At 47.0% G+C, this 17,413-nt stretch overlaps 1 protein-coding gene across 2 annotated transcripts in view; it reads right to left on the bottom strand.

The window, feature by feature from the left end:
* Positions 1 to 17,413, bottom strand: part of LOC109867105 (RNA-binding Raly-like protein) — a 52,962-nt gene that overhangs the window by 34,818 nt on the left and 731 nt on the right. For both annotated transcript variants that reach the window (XM_031801110.1, XM_031801111.1), the window contains exon 2: positions 4,718 to 4,793. In XM_031801110.1, the coding sequence (XP_031656970.1) occupies positions 4,718 to 4,785 (68 nt within the window). In that variant the 5' untranslated portion in view covers positions 4,786 to 4,793. The remainder of the gene's footprint in view (positions 1 to 4,717; positions 4,794 to 17,413) is intronic.

Below are 17,413 nucleotides of genomic sequence, written 5' to 3'. Positions count from 1 at the left end.
CTCCATCCACTAAACCCTAAGAGAGAGAAAGTACTCCCAAGGTATTATAGAAATAATGATCAGTATTCAACATTTGCAGCAATACACATGTAGGATAATAATTTGAGTCAGTTTCTACAGCAGGAAAGTAATCGTGCAGCAACAGGAAATGTGAATTACTATGTTTTTCGTAAGGAAAAATCAAGTCAATTTCAAAGTGGATTTTCAAAGTAGAAATTACAAACCTCAGGAGCCTTTTTAAACCTCAAATACACTACACGTTTTAACAGGGTGATCAAATTAAGATCCTACATCTGTAGAACTCTACTCTGTATGTGGATAGGTCCTACTGCTCTCCATTCTTCCGGCCTCATGAGGAGTTCCTATGAAATATGTATCAGCTTCCTGGGTTCTGATGCTTGCCTTTTGAGTGTTTATGGGGGAAATTATGGGAAGAAGTCTGGCGCTGCGTGACTGTGAATGGAGGAGCATTGTGGAGGAAACGAGAGCCAAGGCAAAGGAGGGGAATTGGAATTGTGTTTTTAATGCACTCACTAGAATGCAGGGAGGAAGACTATAAAGAGGAATGGGTTAGTACTCTTGTGCTCCAGTCTAGTGACCCTCCTGAGAGTGGGTTGGGTGTTATGGAGGATCTAACTGGGATGAGACTGATGTTCTCTGAGGCATGGAGATTCTATGCCCTCTTCGAGGCAAGCAACACTGAACCATGCATGAGAGCACCAGCTGTTCCAGACAAATGTGTGATCATGCTCTCCATAGCTGATGTTAGTAAGACTTTAAACAGGTCAAAATTCACAAGGCTGCAGGGCCAGACTGTGTACCAGGACACATACTCGCGTACATTTTCAATCTCTCCCTGACAGAGTCTGTAATGCTTACATATTTCAAGCAGAACACCATAGTCCCTGTTCCCAAGACTGCCAAGGTAACCTGCCTAAATAACTCCCGCCTAGTAGCGGAAATGAAATTATTTGAAAGGCGGGTGATGGCTCACATCAACACCATCATCCCAGAAACCCTAGACCCACAACAACTTGCATACCACCCCAACAGATCCACAGATGATGCAATCTCGATTGCACTCCACACTGCCCTTTCCCACCTGGACAAAAGGAACACGTGAGAATGCTGTTCGTTGACTACAGCTACAGCTCAGTTCATTGACTACGACTACAGCTCAACACCATAGATCCCTCAAAGCTCATCACTAAGCTAAGGACCCTGGGACTAAACACCTCCCTCTGCAACTGGATCCTGGACTGCCCCCAGGTGGTAAGGGTAGTCAACAACACATCTGCCACGCTGATCCTCAACACTTGGGCCCCTCGGGTGTGTGTGCTTAGTCCCCTTCTGTACCCCCTGTCCACCCACGACTGCATGGCCATGCACGACTCCACCACCATCATTAAGTTTGCCGACGACACAACTGTGGTAGGCTTGATCACCGACAACGAAGAGACAGCCTTTTTTTGGAGGAGGTCAGAGACATGGCAGTGTGGTGCCAGGACAACAATCTCTCCCTTAATGTGAGCAAGACAAAAGAGCTGATAGTGGACTACAGCGAAATAAATGCAGAGCACATCCCCTTTCACATCGATGGGGCTAAAGTGGAGTGGGTTGAGAGCTTCAAGTTCCTTGGTGTCCACATCATTAACAAACTATATGGTCCAAACACACCAAGACAGTCATGAAGAGGCCACGACAACGCCTATTTCCCCTCAGGAGATTTAAAAGATTTGGTATTAGTCCTCAGATCCTCAAAAAGTTATACAGCTGCACGATGGAGAACATCCTGACTGGTTGCATCACTGCTTGGTATGGCAATTGCTCGACATCCGACTGCAAGGCACTACAGAGGGTAGTGCGTACGGCCCAGTAATTTACTGGGGCCAGCTTCCTGCCATCCAGAACCTCTATACCAGGCGGTGTCAGAGGAAGGCCTTATAAATTGTCAAAGACTCCAGCCATCCTAGTCATAGACTGTTCTCTCTGCTAGCACATTGCAAGCAGTACCGCAGTGCCAAGTCTAGGTCCAAAAGGCTCCTTAACAGCTTCTACCCCAAAGCCATACGTCTGCTAAGCAGTTAATCAAATGGCTACCAGGACTATTTGCAGTGACACCCTTTTTTACGCTGCTGCTACTTGCTGTCTATTGTCTGTGCATAGTCATTTCACCCCTACCTACTTTTTTCCCTTATTTTAATTTTAAAAATGTACACCTTTTTCTCCCTACAGTCTTGTCCCATTGCTGCAACTCCCATTCAGACTCAGGATGCAGGGATGGGACAAGGACAGCCGGTCAAACCCTCCCCTAATACCCTGACTACTCCGCTCACGTCGCATGCGTTGCCAAATAATTTCAGAAATCCATATTATTCAATTATTGCACCCACACTGCTCGCGCACCTCAACGAGCGTCTGCGTTGCAAGGGCCAAAATAGAAGTCAGTTCTATTTGCGAATCAGATCGAGCTGCAAGTCCTGCCTCTCCCATCTCCTCATTGGTTTATAGAAGCAGGTACCCACTTGCCATCTCCTCATTGGTAATACCCATGTGGGTGACTGAAAGACGAGCGAGGTCGGTGGCGGTAAGGCACCTAATTTATGAAAATTGCCAATCGCAATATAGAATCAAGAGAAGAAAAAGCCTGGAAGGAGGAGAGATGACTAGATATTATTCGGTTGACCGTTTTATGTGTGGATTAATTGTCGGAGTAGAGGACCTTGTGCATTTCAGGTAAAATAACAACTCAATGTTTATATCCCAGGACAAATTAGCTAGCAACATCAAGCTAGCTAAATAGGACAAATTAGCTAGCAAGTGCAAGCTAGCTAGCTAAATTGACATAAATATTTAATGCTTTTCGACCTGTCCCCAAATTAAAGTAATTGGTTCAGAGTTTGTTTTGGTATTTTAACCTGCGTTTCGTGATCACATTTGGTGTGGGGGGACAAAATACATTTAGGCACGATGGTGCACGCGCGCAGCCAGTTTGGGTCCCGTGTAAACCAGACAACGCTAGGCCAATTGTGAGCCTCCTCATGGGTCTCCCGGTCGCGGCAGGCTACAACACAGCCCGGGATCAACCCCGGGTCTGTAGTGATGCCTCTAGCAATGTGATGCAGTGCCTTAGACCGCTGCGCCACTCGGGAGGCCGTAATATCTACTTAAAAAATAAAACAAATTCTGCATTGTTGGTTAAGGGCTTGTAAGCATTTCCTGGTAACGTCTAAATCTGTTCTATTAGGTGCATGAGACAAATAAGATTTGATTTGATGTCCACTATCTCCATATACAATAACGGGCTATGGGGAATATTCAGGTCACTGATATGACCATGAGAACTGTCTCCCATTACCATCTTATTTGCAATCAATATGTATTGAGGGACTGCAGAGAAGCTATGAGTGTCTGTGGGTGTACTGTACTGCATCGCCCAGCAGCTGGATGGGCGTCAATGCCTCCCTCAACCTGCTCTTCTCTGCCTGTTGTCTCTCCTCTCTAATGAAAACTAAGTGTCCCATTAGAAGAACCAATAATGTAAATGTGGAGCCATTGCACCAAAAAATACAGTTACAACATGGCTGTTTTAAATTGGCCTCTTTTAAGTCCGACAAAAACATCCCTAAAGGATGTGACGGATTAGAATTCCGTCGTAAGAGTAGAGGCTTCCATCATGGGGATGGAACTACATCTGCACAGGTCGCACACCATAACAGTTTCAGAAAACACCCCAATCCTGTCTGTCTGCATGCAGTGATAATACATTTGATGTGTGTTGGTTTTTTCAAGCAGCCACAGCAGCATCAACAGTAGCAGCAGGTCTCAGGGATGGATTGATAGAGGCCACCCCAGTGACCCAATGAGAGTTAACCCCACAAAGAAATAGGACTGGGATGTGACTATGGGCACAGACTGACTGGATATTGGGCTGCTGGTGGGCTGACATCCATGCAGTCTGTCCATTAATCAGACCATCAGACCATCAGACCAGTGATGAAGTTCTGATGTCTGCTAATCCTCTGTAATCTGTCTAGGGAAGCATGGCTGTAGGATCTGGGGGGTGTTGGCTAGCTGTGTTTATATACAAACTTTGGGATTGTCACTTTAAAACATGTCGTTAGACTTAGTATAAACCAGGCTTAAGGCTTGGGATAAGCTATGGGCTGGGCTGGGATACCTTGTACAGAATCAGTCTGACAAAGGCATTCCTCTGCAGCAGCTGCTCCCAGTCCCAGAGCTTCCAGACAGACTATGGAGCCACATTCAGCAAGGCCAAACATGTAGTGAAGTAACAGTGAATACTACAACAACACCCTGGTAACTATACTGTTTTAACAACAAACTGCTACAGATGTAGGATCTTAATTTGAGCCAGTTTACTGCAGAAGGAAAATAATCCTGCATCAACAGAAAATGTGAATTATTGTGTGGATTATAATTAATGGACATTTTTGTAGGTTTTGGTACATTTTTCGTAAGGGAAAGTAAAGTCTGAAATGTAAAGAATTACAGACTTCAGAAGCCTTTTTAAACCACAAATACACTACCAGTTTTACATCTCCTGTTATCCTGCAAATGTCCATTAATTATAATACAATTCACATTTACTGTTGCTGCATGATTGTTTTCTTTCTGTAGAAAAGTGACTCAAATTAACATCCTATATCTGTAGTTGTGAGGTCCATGACCTTAATGAGGCTGAATCTGGACTCACCCGAAGGCCTCACTGCTGGCTCTCTTGGTTCCTGCCTTTGGGCGACTTGGCCTCAGTTCCCCAGTCATGGTCCTATCTGAAACACAATACAACGACGGCTATAAAGTCATATCCATTTAGAGGTTCAGTAATGTCAGGTGTAAGGACAGGTGTGTCCTTGTAAAGCAACCCCCCTGGGGAAATTGGAATGGAGTTGGACAGGTGAGCAGAATATCCTGCCAGATAGTGTCTGACCTTTTACCACCCCGGGCACTCACATGCACGCACACAGACACACAAATACTGGTGTGCGCACACACACGCGCACGTACACACAGACACACACACTCACACACATACAATCTCCCAGAAGGAAATATTAATGAGAGGACTCTGAGCCTAATTGCCCTCTGTCTGCCAGAGTCAAATTAATTGCCTCCCACAGTCATGTTGCTTCACTCCTTCCAACATGTACCTGTCTGTCAATACAGAGTTCCCTGACCAGAACTGACCCATTATCTCTCTCTCTCTCTCTCCTCTCTCTCTCTCTCTCTCTCTCTCTCTCTCTCTCTCTCTCTCTCTCTCTCTCTCTCCTCTCTCTCTCTCTCTCTCTCTCTCTCTCTCTCTCTCTCTCTCTCTCTCTCTCTCTCTCTCTCTCTCTCTCTCTCTCTCTCTCTCTCTCTCTCTCTCTCTCTCTCTCTCTCTCCTCTCTCTCTCTCTCTCTCTCTCTCTCTCTCTCTCTCTCTCTCTCTCTCTCTCTCTCTCTCTCTCTCTCTCTCTCTCTCTCCTCTCTCTCTCTCTCTCTCTCTCTCTCTCTCTCTCTCTCTCTCTCTCTCTCTCTCTCTCTCTCTCTCTCTCTCTCTCTCTCTCTCTCTCTCTCTCTCTCTCTCTCTCTCTCTCTCTCTCTCTCTCTCTCTCTCTCTCTCTCTCTCTCTCTTGAGAAAAGGTTCCACATTTCTCAATCTTGAATGAAAAAAGCGCTTCGGCACATGTCCACTCAGATGTTGTCAAAGTAGCCGTCCAAGATCCAACGTGGGAGAGGGCTTACTGTCATTTGTTTTTTCTCTCAAGAGACTGCTCTCTTCCTCCCTTTTCTTTTCTTCTAAATCAAATACATTTCTTTTTTTTTGGGGGGGGGGGGGGTCACATACACATATTTAGCAGATGTTATAGGTCACTCACATACACATATTTAGCAGATGTTATTGGTCACATACACATGGTTAGCAGATGTTATTGGTCACATACACATGGTTAGCAGATGTTATTGGTCACATACACATGGTTAGCAGATGTTATTGGTCACATACACATATTTAGCAGATGTTATTGGTCACATACACATGGTTAGCAGATGTTATTGGTCACATACACATGGTTAGCAGATTGTATTGGTCACATACACATATTTAGCAGATGTTATTGGTCACATACACATGGTTAGCAGATGTTATTGGTCACATACACATATTAGCAGATGTTATTGGTCACATACACATGGTTAGCAGATGTTATTGGTCACATACACATGGTTAGCAGATGTTATTGGTCACATACACATATTTAGCAGATGTTATTGGTCACATACACATGTTAGCAGATGTTATTGGTCACATACACATATTTAGCAGATGTTATTGGTCACATACACATATTTAGCAGATGTTATTGGTCACATACACATGGTTAGCAGATGTTATTGGTCACATACACATATTTAGCAGATGTTATTGGTCACATACACATGTTAGCAGATGTTATTGGTCACATACACATGGGTTAGCAGATGTTATTGGTCACATACACATGATTTAGCAGATGTTATTGGTCACATACACATGGTTAGCAGATGTTATTGGTCACATACACATGGTTAGCAGATGTTATTGGTCACATACACATGGTTAGCAGATGTTATTGGTCACATACACATGGTTAGCAGATGTTATTGGTCACATACACATGGTTAGCAGATGTTATTGGTCACATACACATATTTAGCAGATGTTATTGGTCACATACACATGGTTAGCAGATGTTATTGGTCACATACACATGGTTAGCAGATGTTATTGGTCACATACACATATTTAGCAGATGTTATTGGTCACATACACATGGTTAGCAGATGTTATTGGTCACATACACATATTTTAGCAGATGTTATTGGTCACATACACATGGTTAGCAGATGTTATTGGTCACATACACATATTTAGCAGATGTTATTGGTCACATACACATATTTAGAAGATGTTATTGTGGGTGAAGCTAAATGCTTGTGTTCCTAGCTCCAACAGTGCAGTAGTATCTAACATTGCAGTAGTATCTAAATCGATTCACAATAATACACACTAATCTAAAAGTAAAAGAATGGAATGAAGAACTATATAAATATTAGATTGAGCAATGTGGGAGTGGCATTGACTAAAATACAGTAGAATATAATACAGTATATACATATGGGATGAGTAAAACAGTATGTAAACAATATTAGACTGAGCAATGTCAAAGTGGCATTGACTAAAAAACAGTACAATAGAATACAGTATATACATATGGGATGAGTAAAGCAGTATGTAAACATTATTAAGGTGACTAGTTAGTAAATACAGTAGAATAGAATACAGTATGTACATATGGGATGAGTAAAGCAGTATGTAAACATTATTAAAGTGACTAGTGTTCCATTATTGAAGTGGGGCGGGGTGTGGTTAGAGCGAAAGGATGCAAGATCAAATCACCCCTAAACAAGGCAGTTAACCAACTGTTCCTAGGCTGTCATTGAAAATAAGAATTTGTTCTAAACTGACTTGCCGAGTTAAAAACATTTTTTAAAGTGACTAGTGATTTAATGGCTATATATAGCAGCCTCTAAAGTGCAGGGTGAGTAACTGGGTAGTAGCTGGGTAGTAACTGGGTAGTAGCTGGGTAGTAACTGGGTAGTAGCTGGGTAGTAACTGGGTAGTAGCTGGGTAGTAACTGGGTAGTAGCTGGGTAGTAGCTGGGTAGTAACTGGGTAGTAACTGGGTAGTAACTGGGTAGTAACTGGGTAGTAACTGGGTAGTAACTGGGTAGTAACTGGGTAGTAACTGGGTAGTAGCTGGGTAGTAACTGGGTAGTAACTGGGTAGTAGCTGGGTAGTAACTGGGTAGTAACTGGGTAGTAGCTGGGTAGTAACTGGGTAGTAACTGGGTAGTAACTGGGTAGTAACTGGGTAGTAACTGGGTAGTAGCTGGGTAGTAAACTGGGTAGTAACTGGGTAGTAGCTGGGGTAGTAGCTGGGTAGTAACTGGGTAGTAACTGGGTAGTAGCTGGGTAGTAACTGGGTAGTAACTGGGTAGTAACTGGGTAGTAGCTGGCGAGTGATGGCCATTAACAGTCTAAAGTGCAGGGTGAGTAACTGGGTAGTAGCTGGCGAGTGATGGCCATTTAACAGTCTAAAGTGCAGGGTGAGTAACTGGGTAGTAGCTGGCGAGTGATGGCCATTTAACAGTCTAAAGTGCAGGGTGAGTAACTGGGTAGTAGCTGGCGAGTGATGGCCATTTAACAGTCTAAAGTGCAGGGTGAGTAACTGGGTAGTAGCTGGCGAGTGATGGCCATTTAACAGTCTAAAGTGCAGGGTGAGTAACTGGGTAGTAGCTGGCGAGTGATGGCCATTTAACAGTCTAAAGTGCAGGGTGAGTAACTGGGTAGTAGCTGGCGAGTGATGGCCATTTAACAGTCTAAAGTGCAGGGTGAGTAACTGGGTAGTAGCTGGCGAGTGATGGCCATTTAACAGTCTAAAGTGCAGGGTGAGTAACTGGGTAGTAGCTGGCGAGTGATGGCCATTTAACAGTCTAAAGTGCAGGGTGAGTAACTGGGTAGTAGCTGGCTAGTGATGGCCATTTAACAGTCTAAAGTGCAGGGTGAGTAACTGGGTAGTAGCTGGCGAGTGATGGCCATTTAACAGTCTGATGGCCTTGAGATAGAAGCTGTTTTTTCAATCTCTTGGTACCAGCTTTGATGCACCTGTACTGACCTCGCCTTCTGGATGATAGCAGGGTAAACAGGTCATGGCTTGGGTGGTAGCTGTCCTTGATGATCTTTTGGCCTTCCTGTGACATCGGGTGCTGTAGGTGCCCCTGAGGGCAAGCAGTGTGTCCCCGGTGACGCGTTGTGCAGACCGCACTACCCTCTGGAGAGCCCTGTGGTTGCAGTGTGACAATACAGAGGCGGATGCAAGATGCAAGCAACGATGGTTTAATGAATACAGTTTACAGCAGCAACAGGACAGACTGACTCTACTCAGACGGAATCCAACCCAGGGACTAGGGCGCATCTTCCGATGATAGCGTGCTGAGAAATCCAGGGGAGTGTGTCCGGATGTGTAGGAGGGAGCACAGCAGATAATCCACACAAGGGCGATGAGAGATGAGTACGGACACACGACACAAACTCAGAGAAGTAACAACGATCTGACAACAAGAAACACTGGTTACAGAACATATAAAGGGAAGATAAGTGATTCCAGCTGGCACAGACAATCAGGCTGAGATTGGGAACCACGCCCACACAAACACGGGAGGAGAGAGAGAGAGAGAGAGAGAGAGAGAGAAAGAGAGAGGGAGGCAGTGGATTCATGAACCGTGACAATACCCCCCCCCCTAGGAACGCCTCTTGGCGTTCCCAGGCGAATTTACCTGTCGATTGAAATCATCGATAAGGGAGTGATCCAGAATGTCCCTAGCAGGTACCCAACTTCTCTCCTCCGGGCCGTAACCCTCCCAGTCCACCAGGTACTGGAATCCGCGTCCCCTCCTTCTAGAGTCCAAAATACGATTGACAGAAAAGGTGGGTTCCCCATCAACAAGTCGTGGCGGCGGGGGAACCGGGACCGGCGGGTTAATGCGTGCCTGAAACACAGGTTTTATTTTAGACACAAGAAAGGTAGGATGAATTCTCCTATACGCCGGAGGAAGCTTGAGCCGGACCGCCACCGGACTAATGATCCTGGTGACTTTGAACGGGCCGATAAATTTGGGGGCAAGCTTGTTCGAAACGGATCGGAGTGGAATGTTCTTAGTAGAAAGCCACACTCTTTGGCCAACGACGTATACCGGAGGCTTCGACCGGTGGCGATCGGCCTTAGCCTTGGTGCGCGCCCCCACCCGGAGAAGAGTCTCACGGGCTCTGCTCCATGCGTGACGGCACCTCTGGATGAAAGCGTGAGCGGAGGGAACAGTGACCTCGGACTCCGTACTGGGAAAGATAGGTGGCTGGTAACCTAAACTACACTCAAACGGAGAGAGACCCGTGGCTGCCACTGGCAACGAATTGTGAGCGTACTCAACCATAGAGAGTTGTTGACTCCAGGAAGAGGGATTCTTAGAAACCAAACATCGCAACACTCTCTCCAAATCTTGGTTGGCCCTCTCCGTTTGACCGTTGCTCTGGGGATGAAACCCTGAAGACAGGCTGACACTCGCTCCCAGTAACCTACAAAACTCTTGCCAAAACTTGGACACAAATTGGGGCCCCCTGTCAGAAACTACGTCCATCGGCAGGCCATGTAAGCGAAAGACGTGATCCACGACAGTTACCGCTGTCTCCTTGGCAGATGGTAATTTAGGCAAGGGAATAAAATGAGCCGCCTTCGAGAACCGGTCCACCACGGTCAAAACAACCGTCTTGCCCTGGGAGGGCGGGAGGGCGGTAACAAAATCTAGCGCGATGTGGGACCAGGGTCTCGAAGGGACCGACAGCGGTTGGAGTAACCCATCTGGGGGTCGATTAGAAGTCTTCCCAGTGGCACAAACCGAGCAAGCCAAGACAAAACTGTGAATGTCACGAGCCATCAGTGGCCACCAAAAGCGTTGCTTAACCAAAAAGCTAGTGCGGCTGACTCCTGGATGACACGCTACGTTGGAGCAATGTCCCCACCGAATAACATCGGACCGACACCCCTCCGGCACAAACAACCGATTAGGCGGGCAACCGGGCGGAGGCGTTACCCCTTCTAAGGCCGTTTTGACCCTCGATTCAACCTCCCATGTGAGTGTGGAGACCACTAGGGTCCCGGGTAGGATGCACTCGGGAGTGGATGGGCGTTCGGAATGGTCAAAAATGCGAGAAAGGGAATCGGGTTTGACATTCTTGGAACCCGGGCGATACGAGAGAGAGAAGTCAAAACGTCCGAAAAAGAGTGCCCACCGCGCCTGCCTGGAGTTGAGTCGCTTGGCGGTTCTGATATATTCTAAATTCTTGTGATCGGTCCAAACTATAAAAGGTACCCCCGAACCCTCTAACCAATGGCGCCACTCCTCCAGTGCTAACTTCACTGCCAACAACTCTCTGTTGCCAATGTCGTAGTTGCGTTCCGCAGGTGATAACCGATGGGAAAGGAACGCGCAAGGGTGCATCTTGTCGTCAGAAGAGGAACGTTGGGAAAGTACCGCACCTACCCCCACCTCTGAAGCGTCCACCTCCACCACGAACTGACGCGAGGGATCGGGAGCAATGAGGATGGGAGCCGAAACAAAGCGGCTCTTGAGTTTGGTGAATGCAGCCTCGGCTGTATCGGACCACCTGAACGTCACTCTGGGGGAGGTTAAGGCGGTAAGAGGAGCGACTATCTGGCTAAAGTTGCGAACGAAACGCCGGTAGAAATTGGCGAATCCCAGAAACCTCTGTAGGGCCTTACGGGAATCTGGGCTTGGCCAATCCACCACAGCCTTAACCTTGTCAGGATCCATGCGAATACCTTCAGTCGAGACGATGTAACCTAGGAATGGAACGGATTGTGCATGAAAAATGCATTTCTCCGCCTTGACAAAAAGTCCATTCTCCAACAACCTCTGAAGCACTCGTCTGACGTGCTGAACGTGTTCCTGGAGAGAAGAAGAAAAAATCAGTATGTCATCCAGGTAAACATATATGAACTGATCAATCATATCTCTCAGCACGTCATTGACGAGTGCCTGGAAAACCGCTGGGGAGTTGGATAGCCCAAAAGGCATGACCAAATATTCGAAGTGCCCTCTGGGGGTGTTAAACGCGGTCTTCCATTCGTCCCCCCCCCTTATGCGAACCAAATGATATGCATTCCGTAAATCCAACTTAGTGAACACGGATGCTCCCTGTAACCTTTCAAAGGCTGAGGACATCAACGGTAAGGGATAGGTATTCTTCACTGTGATGTTATTCAACCCACGGTAATCAATGCAAGGACGCAGAGAACCGTCCTTCTTCCCCACAAAGAAGAACCCGGCCCCCGCTGGAGAAGAGGAAGGACGAATGAATCCAGATGCCAGAGAATCAGAGATGTATCTCTCCATAGCCTCCCTCTCAGGAACAGAGAGTGAATATAACTTGCCTTTAGGCGGAGACTCACCTGGCAATAATTCTATTGCACAGTCATAGGGACGATGCGGAGGAAGAGAAGCAGCACGGGACTTACTGAACACCTCCTTCAGGTCGAGGTATTCAACGGGCACGTTAGACAAATCCACTGCCTCCTCTAGAAACACAGAATCAGACACAGACGAACAAGCAGACACCAAACAGGACTCAAGGCACTTGTTACTCCACATGGATATAGAGTTATGACCCCAGTCAACTCTGGGGTTGTGTTGGGTGAGCCAAGGGTGGCCGAGAACTAATGGTGCAATGGGTGAGTCCATGAGTAGAAATGATAGTGTCTCAGTGTGATTGCCAGAAGTGATGAGTGTGATAGGTTCAGTGGTGTGAGAAATGTTAGGGAGTTCTTGACCATTGAGAGCGTTGACGGATATCTTGTGCGAGAGTGAGGTGATAGGAATCTGGAGTTTGTGAGCGAGCTTGAAGTCCATGAAATTACCCTCTGCTCCTGAATCCAGTAAGGCTTGGGTGTCGTGCGTGTGGGTGGCCCATCTTAGTCTTACCGGGAGGAGAGTAGATGATGAGGTCTTCTCTGTGGTGACACCACCCGATAGTAGCCTCAAGCTTACTACCGGGCCTGATCTTTTACCGGGCAGGAGTGGATAAAGTGGCCCGCTCTACCACAGTAGAGACAGAGTCCTTGGGATCTCCGCCTCTCCCTCTCTTCCCGGGAGAGGCGAGCTCTCCCCAGCTGCATGGGTTCGTGAGCGGAGGCTGAACTGGCCGTGTTCCCGCCGCTGGCATGCCAGCCCTCCGTGTCGTTATACGGTCTGTTAGGGCATGCTCGGTGGCCAATACGACTCAGACGAGCGTCGACCCTCAAGGCTAGTTCCACTAGTCCATTTAAATTCCTGGGAAGGTCCAGAACATAAATCTCCTTCTGGATCCGGTCCTCCAGCCCATGCAGGAACATGTCCCACTGCGCCTCCTCGTTCCACTGACACTCTGCGGCCAGAGTGCGGAATTGGATGGAGTATTCCGATACTGAACGGTCTCCTTGGCGAAGGTCAGCGAGTAGTCTGGCCGCCTCCCTACCCGCCACGGCCCGATCGAAGACCCTTCTCATCTCCTCGGAGAGTGTCTGGAAAGAGGTGCAGCATGGGTCCTGGTTCGCCCACACCGCCGTTCCCCAAAGAGCCGCTTTGCCTGATAGCAGTGTGAGTACGAATGCTACCTTAGACTGTTCACGGTTGAAGGTCCGTGGCTGCAACGAGAATTGCATGGAACATCTCGTAAGAAAAGCTCTGCAATAGTCAGGATCACCTGAATAACCCTCTGGTGTCGGTAGCCGTGGCTCTAGCTGGGAATCCGGCTCTGGCGGGGCGGGTTGAACTGCCGGTGTAGGTGGCGCAGCGAGACCCCTCAGATGTTGTAATTGTTGGGTCAGCTGGGATACCTGCGTCACAAGGCCTTGTACTGCCTGACCTGTGCTGGAGATGTTCTCCTCTTGTTGATCCATTCTCGTGATACTGCGGGAAATGAATTCGGTCAGACTCGTTGAACTCGCTGCATCCATGGTCTGGTCAGATCGTTCTGTGACAATACAGAGGCGGATGCAAGATGCAAGCAACGATGGTTTAATGAATACAGTTTACAGCAGCAACAGGACAGACTGACTCTACTCAGACGGAATCCAACCCAGGGACTAGGGCGCATCTTCCGATGATAGCGTGCTGAGAAATCCAGGGGAGTGTGTCCGGATGTGTAGGAGGGAGCACAGCAGATAATCCACACAAGGGCGATGAGAGATGAGTACGGACACACGACACAAACTCAGAGAAGTAACAACGATCTGACAACAAGAAACACTGGTTACAGAACATATAAAGGGAAGATAAGTGATTCCAGCTGGCACAGACAATCAGGCTGAGATTGGGAACCACGCCCACACAAACACGGGAGAGAGAGAGAGAGAGAGAGAGAGAGAGAAAGAGAGAGGGAGGCAGTGGATTCATGAACCGTGACATGCAGGTGGTGCAGTTGCCGTACCAGGCGGTGATACAGCCTGACAGGATGCTCTCAATTGTGCATCTGTAAAAGTTTCTGAGGGTCTTAGGGGCCAAGCCAAATTTCTTCAGCCTCCTGAGGTTGAAGAGGCGCTGTTGCGCCTTCTTCACCACACTGTCTGTGTGGGTGGACCATTTCAGATCGTCAGTGATGTGTACGCCGAGGAGCTTGAAGCTTTCCACCTTCTCCACTGCGGTCCTGTCAATGTGGATAGGGGCGTGCTCTCTCTGCTGTTTCCTACATTCACCACCTGGAGGCGGCCCGTCAGGAAGTTCAGAACCCAGTTGCACAAGGCGGGGTTCAAACCCAGGGCCCCGACCTTGATGATGAGCTTTGAGGGTACTATGGTGTTGAAGGCTGAGCTGCTCCTCTCTACTGCTGGTCTTACTAACTGCCCTGACAGATGCCCTGACAGATGCCCTGACAGATGTCCTGACAGATGCCCTGACAGATGCCCTGACAGATGCCCTGACAGATGCCCTGACAGATGTCCTGACAGATGCCCTGACAGATGCCCTGACAGATGCCCTGACAGATGCCCTGACAGATGCCCTGACAGATGCCCTGACAGATGCCCTGACAGATGCCCTGACAGATGTCCTGACAGATGCCCTGACAGATGCCCTGACAGATGTCCTGACAGATGCCCTGACAGATGCCCTGACAGATGTCCTGACAGATGTCCTGACAGATGCCCTGACAGATGTCCTGACAGATGCCCTGACAGATGCCCTGACAGATGCCCTGACAGATGCCCTGACAGATGTCCTGACAGATGTCCTGACAGATGCCCTGACAGATGTCCTGACAGATGCCCTGACAGATGCCCTGACAGATGCCCTGACAGATGCCCTGACAGATGTCCTGACAGATGCCCTGACAGATGCCCTGACAGATGCCCTGACAGATGCCCTGACAGATGCCCTGACAGATGTCCGCTTATTTCAATGATGTTTATCTTAGAAGGTTAACTGTCATACAGCAACGTCTTTGTTGCATGTATTTAAAAGGTCTGTCAACACTATAGAGCTGCATACTCCCTCAACTTCACCCAGGGGCCTGACTGACAGGCCCTCTCTCTACCTCCTCTCTCCTCACTCTCTCTACTGTACCTGTCCATCCAGCATCACTTGTCTTAGTCCACACAAAGGATGCAATTCAATCAAACACACATTGCAGTTTATAGCTATAATTTCATAGTTTGACAATACAGAACTTGGATTTGACTCCTCTCAACCCTTTCTACGTAGGACTCAACTTGACACTTGAACCTTATGACTTAAAACTTACAAGTAACCAAGTCACCAAGTCACGCTTAAAACTGAAGTAAGCGTGACTTGGTGACTTGGTGACTTGGTGATCTCATCTCTGAATAACAGGTGAGTCACTCTACACAACATAGGCCTACTTTGAGAACCAGGGAAAAGCACTGCACAAACAAAATCCAATGCCGTTATCATCATCTTCATGTTTGACACCAACGAAGTCGCATCGGTGGCAATACTGTATGTTTCTGTCAAAGCGCCAGCCAGCCAGCAGCACACGACACAATGTTGAACGTACATCAGACTCCGGCAGCAGCAACAGACAGAAGTGACACCCCATGGCAGCATTGTTTATGAAAGAAAGGCACACTGCTGTTTGTAGTGCATTAGCCTTTTAGTGCTGGGTTTATGAGCACCGTCACCTGCCGTCTGTTAGCTGCCTGGCTGGCAGCTATTAATCGGCCAACAGTGGAGATTCATATCGCTGTCAGGTCACAGAAACACCCACAGCTTGCTTATGGGTACTTTTGCGTCAATGATCAGGGATATTCATTTTTGTATTACTTTGGATTGTTAGAGAAACACGTACAGCGCAGTGAAAGAGACAGTGAAAGAGAAAGAGTGAGAGTGGTAAGAGAATATATTTTATCCACTGTGGTTAGTGCAGAGAAAGAGTGAGAGTGGTAAGAGAATATATTTTATGCACTGTGGTTAGTGCAGAGAAAGAGTGAGAGTGGTAAGAGAATATATTTTATGCACTGTGGTTAGTGCAGAGAAAGAGTGAGAGTGGTAAGAGAATATATTTTATGCACTGTGGTTAGTGCAGAGAAAGAGTGAGAGTGGTAAGAGAATATATTTTATGCACTGTGGTTAGTGCAGAGAAAGAGTGAGAGTGGTAAGAGAATATATTTTATGCACTGTGGTTAGTGCAGAGAAAGAGTGAGAGTGGTAAGAGAATATATTTTATGCACTGTGGTTAGTGCAGAGAAAGAGTGAGAGTGGTAAGAGAATATATTTTATGCACTGTGGTTAGTGCAGAGAAAGAGTGAGAGTGGTAAGAGAATATATTTTATGCACTGTGGTTAGTGCAGAGAAAGAGTGAGAGTGGTAAGAGAATATATTTTATGCACTGTGGTTAGTGCAGAGAAAGAGTGAGAGTGGTAAGAGAATATATTTTATGCACTGTGGTTAGTGCAGAGAAAGAGTGAGAGTGGTAAGAGAATATATTTTATGCACTGTGGTTAGTGCAGAGAAAGAGTGAGAGTGGTAAGAGAATATATTTTATGCACTGTGGTTAGTGCAGAGAAAGAGTGAGAGTGGTAAGAGAATATATTTTATGCACTGTGGTTAGTGCAGAGAAAGAGTGAGAGTGGTAAGAGAATATATTTTATGCACTGTGGTTAGTGCAGAGAAAGAGTGAGAGTGGTAAGAGAATATATTTTATGCACTGTGGTTAGTGCAGAGAAAGAGTGAGAGTGGTAAGAGAATATATTTTATGCACTGTGGTTAGTGATTGTATGGGGACATTCATTTTCAGCAGTTGGAAGGAAATAACATCAGGTGTATGACCCTAGCGAGGCAAATGGATACATAGTAGCCTGTTTGTTTATTATAATGTAATGAAACTATGATAGTGGACCGCATCATGTGATAATGCGGAAATCTGTGGAACTATTGGAAATCAATTGTATGTTGCAAGTGTAACAGAGTGCATTCTCTTCTGCCCCAAGCAGGGAGATTGGATCGAACTAGCAACCTTCTGCACAACATCTAACATGCTGCGGTTTCACATCCACTACACAAGGGTCACACAACAACCATACAGTCTATGACACACACACACACGCAGATGCACGCGCACGCGCACGCGCGCACACACACACACACACACACACACACACACACACACACACACACACACACACACACACACACACACACACACACACACACACACACACACACACACACACACACACACACACACACACACACACACACACACACACACACACTTTCTGTCTTTCCCAGTGTGTGAGTGACAGAG

This window comes from Oncorhynchus kisutch, linkage group LG22 (assembly GCF_002021735.2).
Source record: "Oncorhynchus kisutch isolate 150728-3 linkage group LG22, Okis_V2, whole genome shotgun sequence".
Lineage (NCBI taxonomy): Eukaryota > Metazoa > Chordata > Actinopteri > Salmoniformes > Salmonidae > Oncorhynchus > Oncorhynchus kisutch.
The sequence above is the reverse complement of the archived record's forward strand: the minus strand, read 5'-3'. Positions and strand labels throughout refer to the sequence as shown.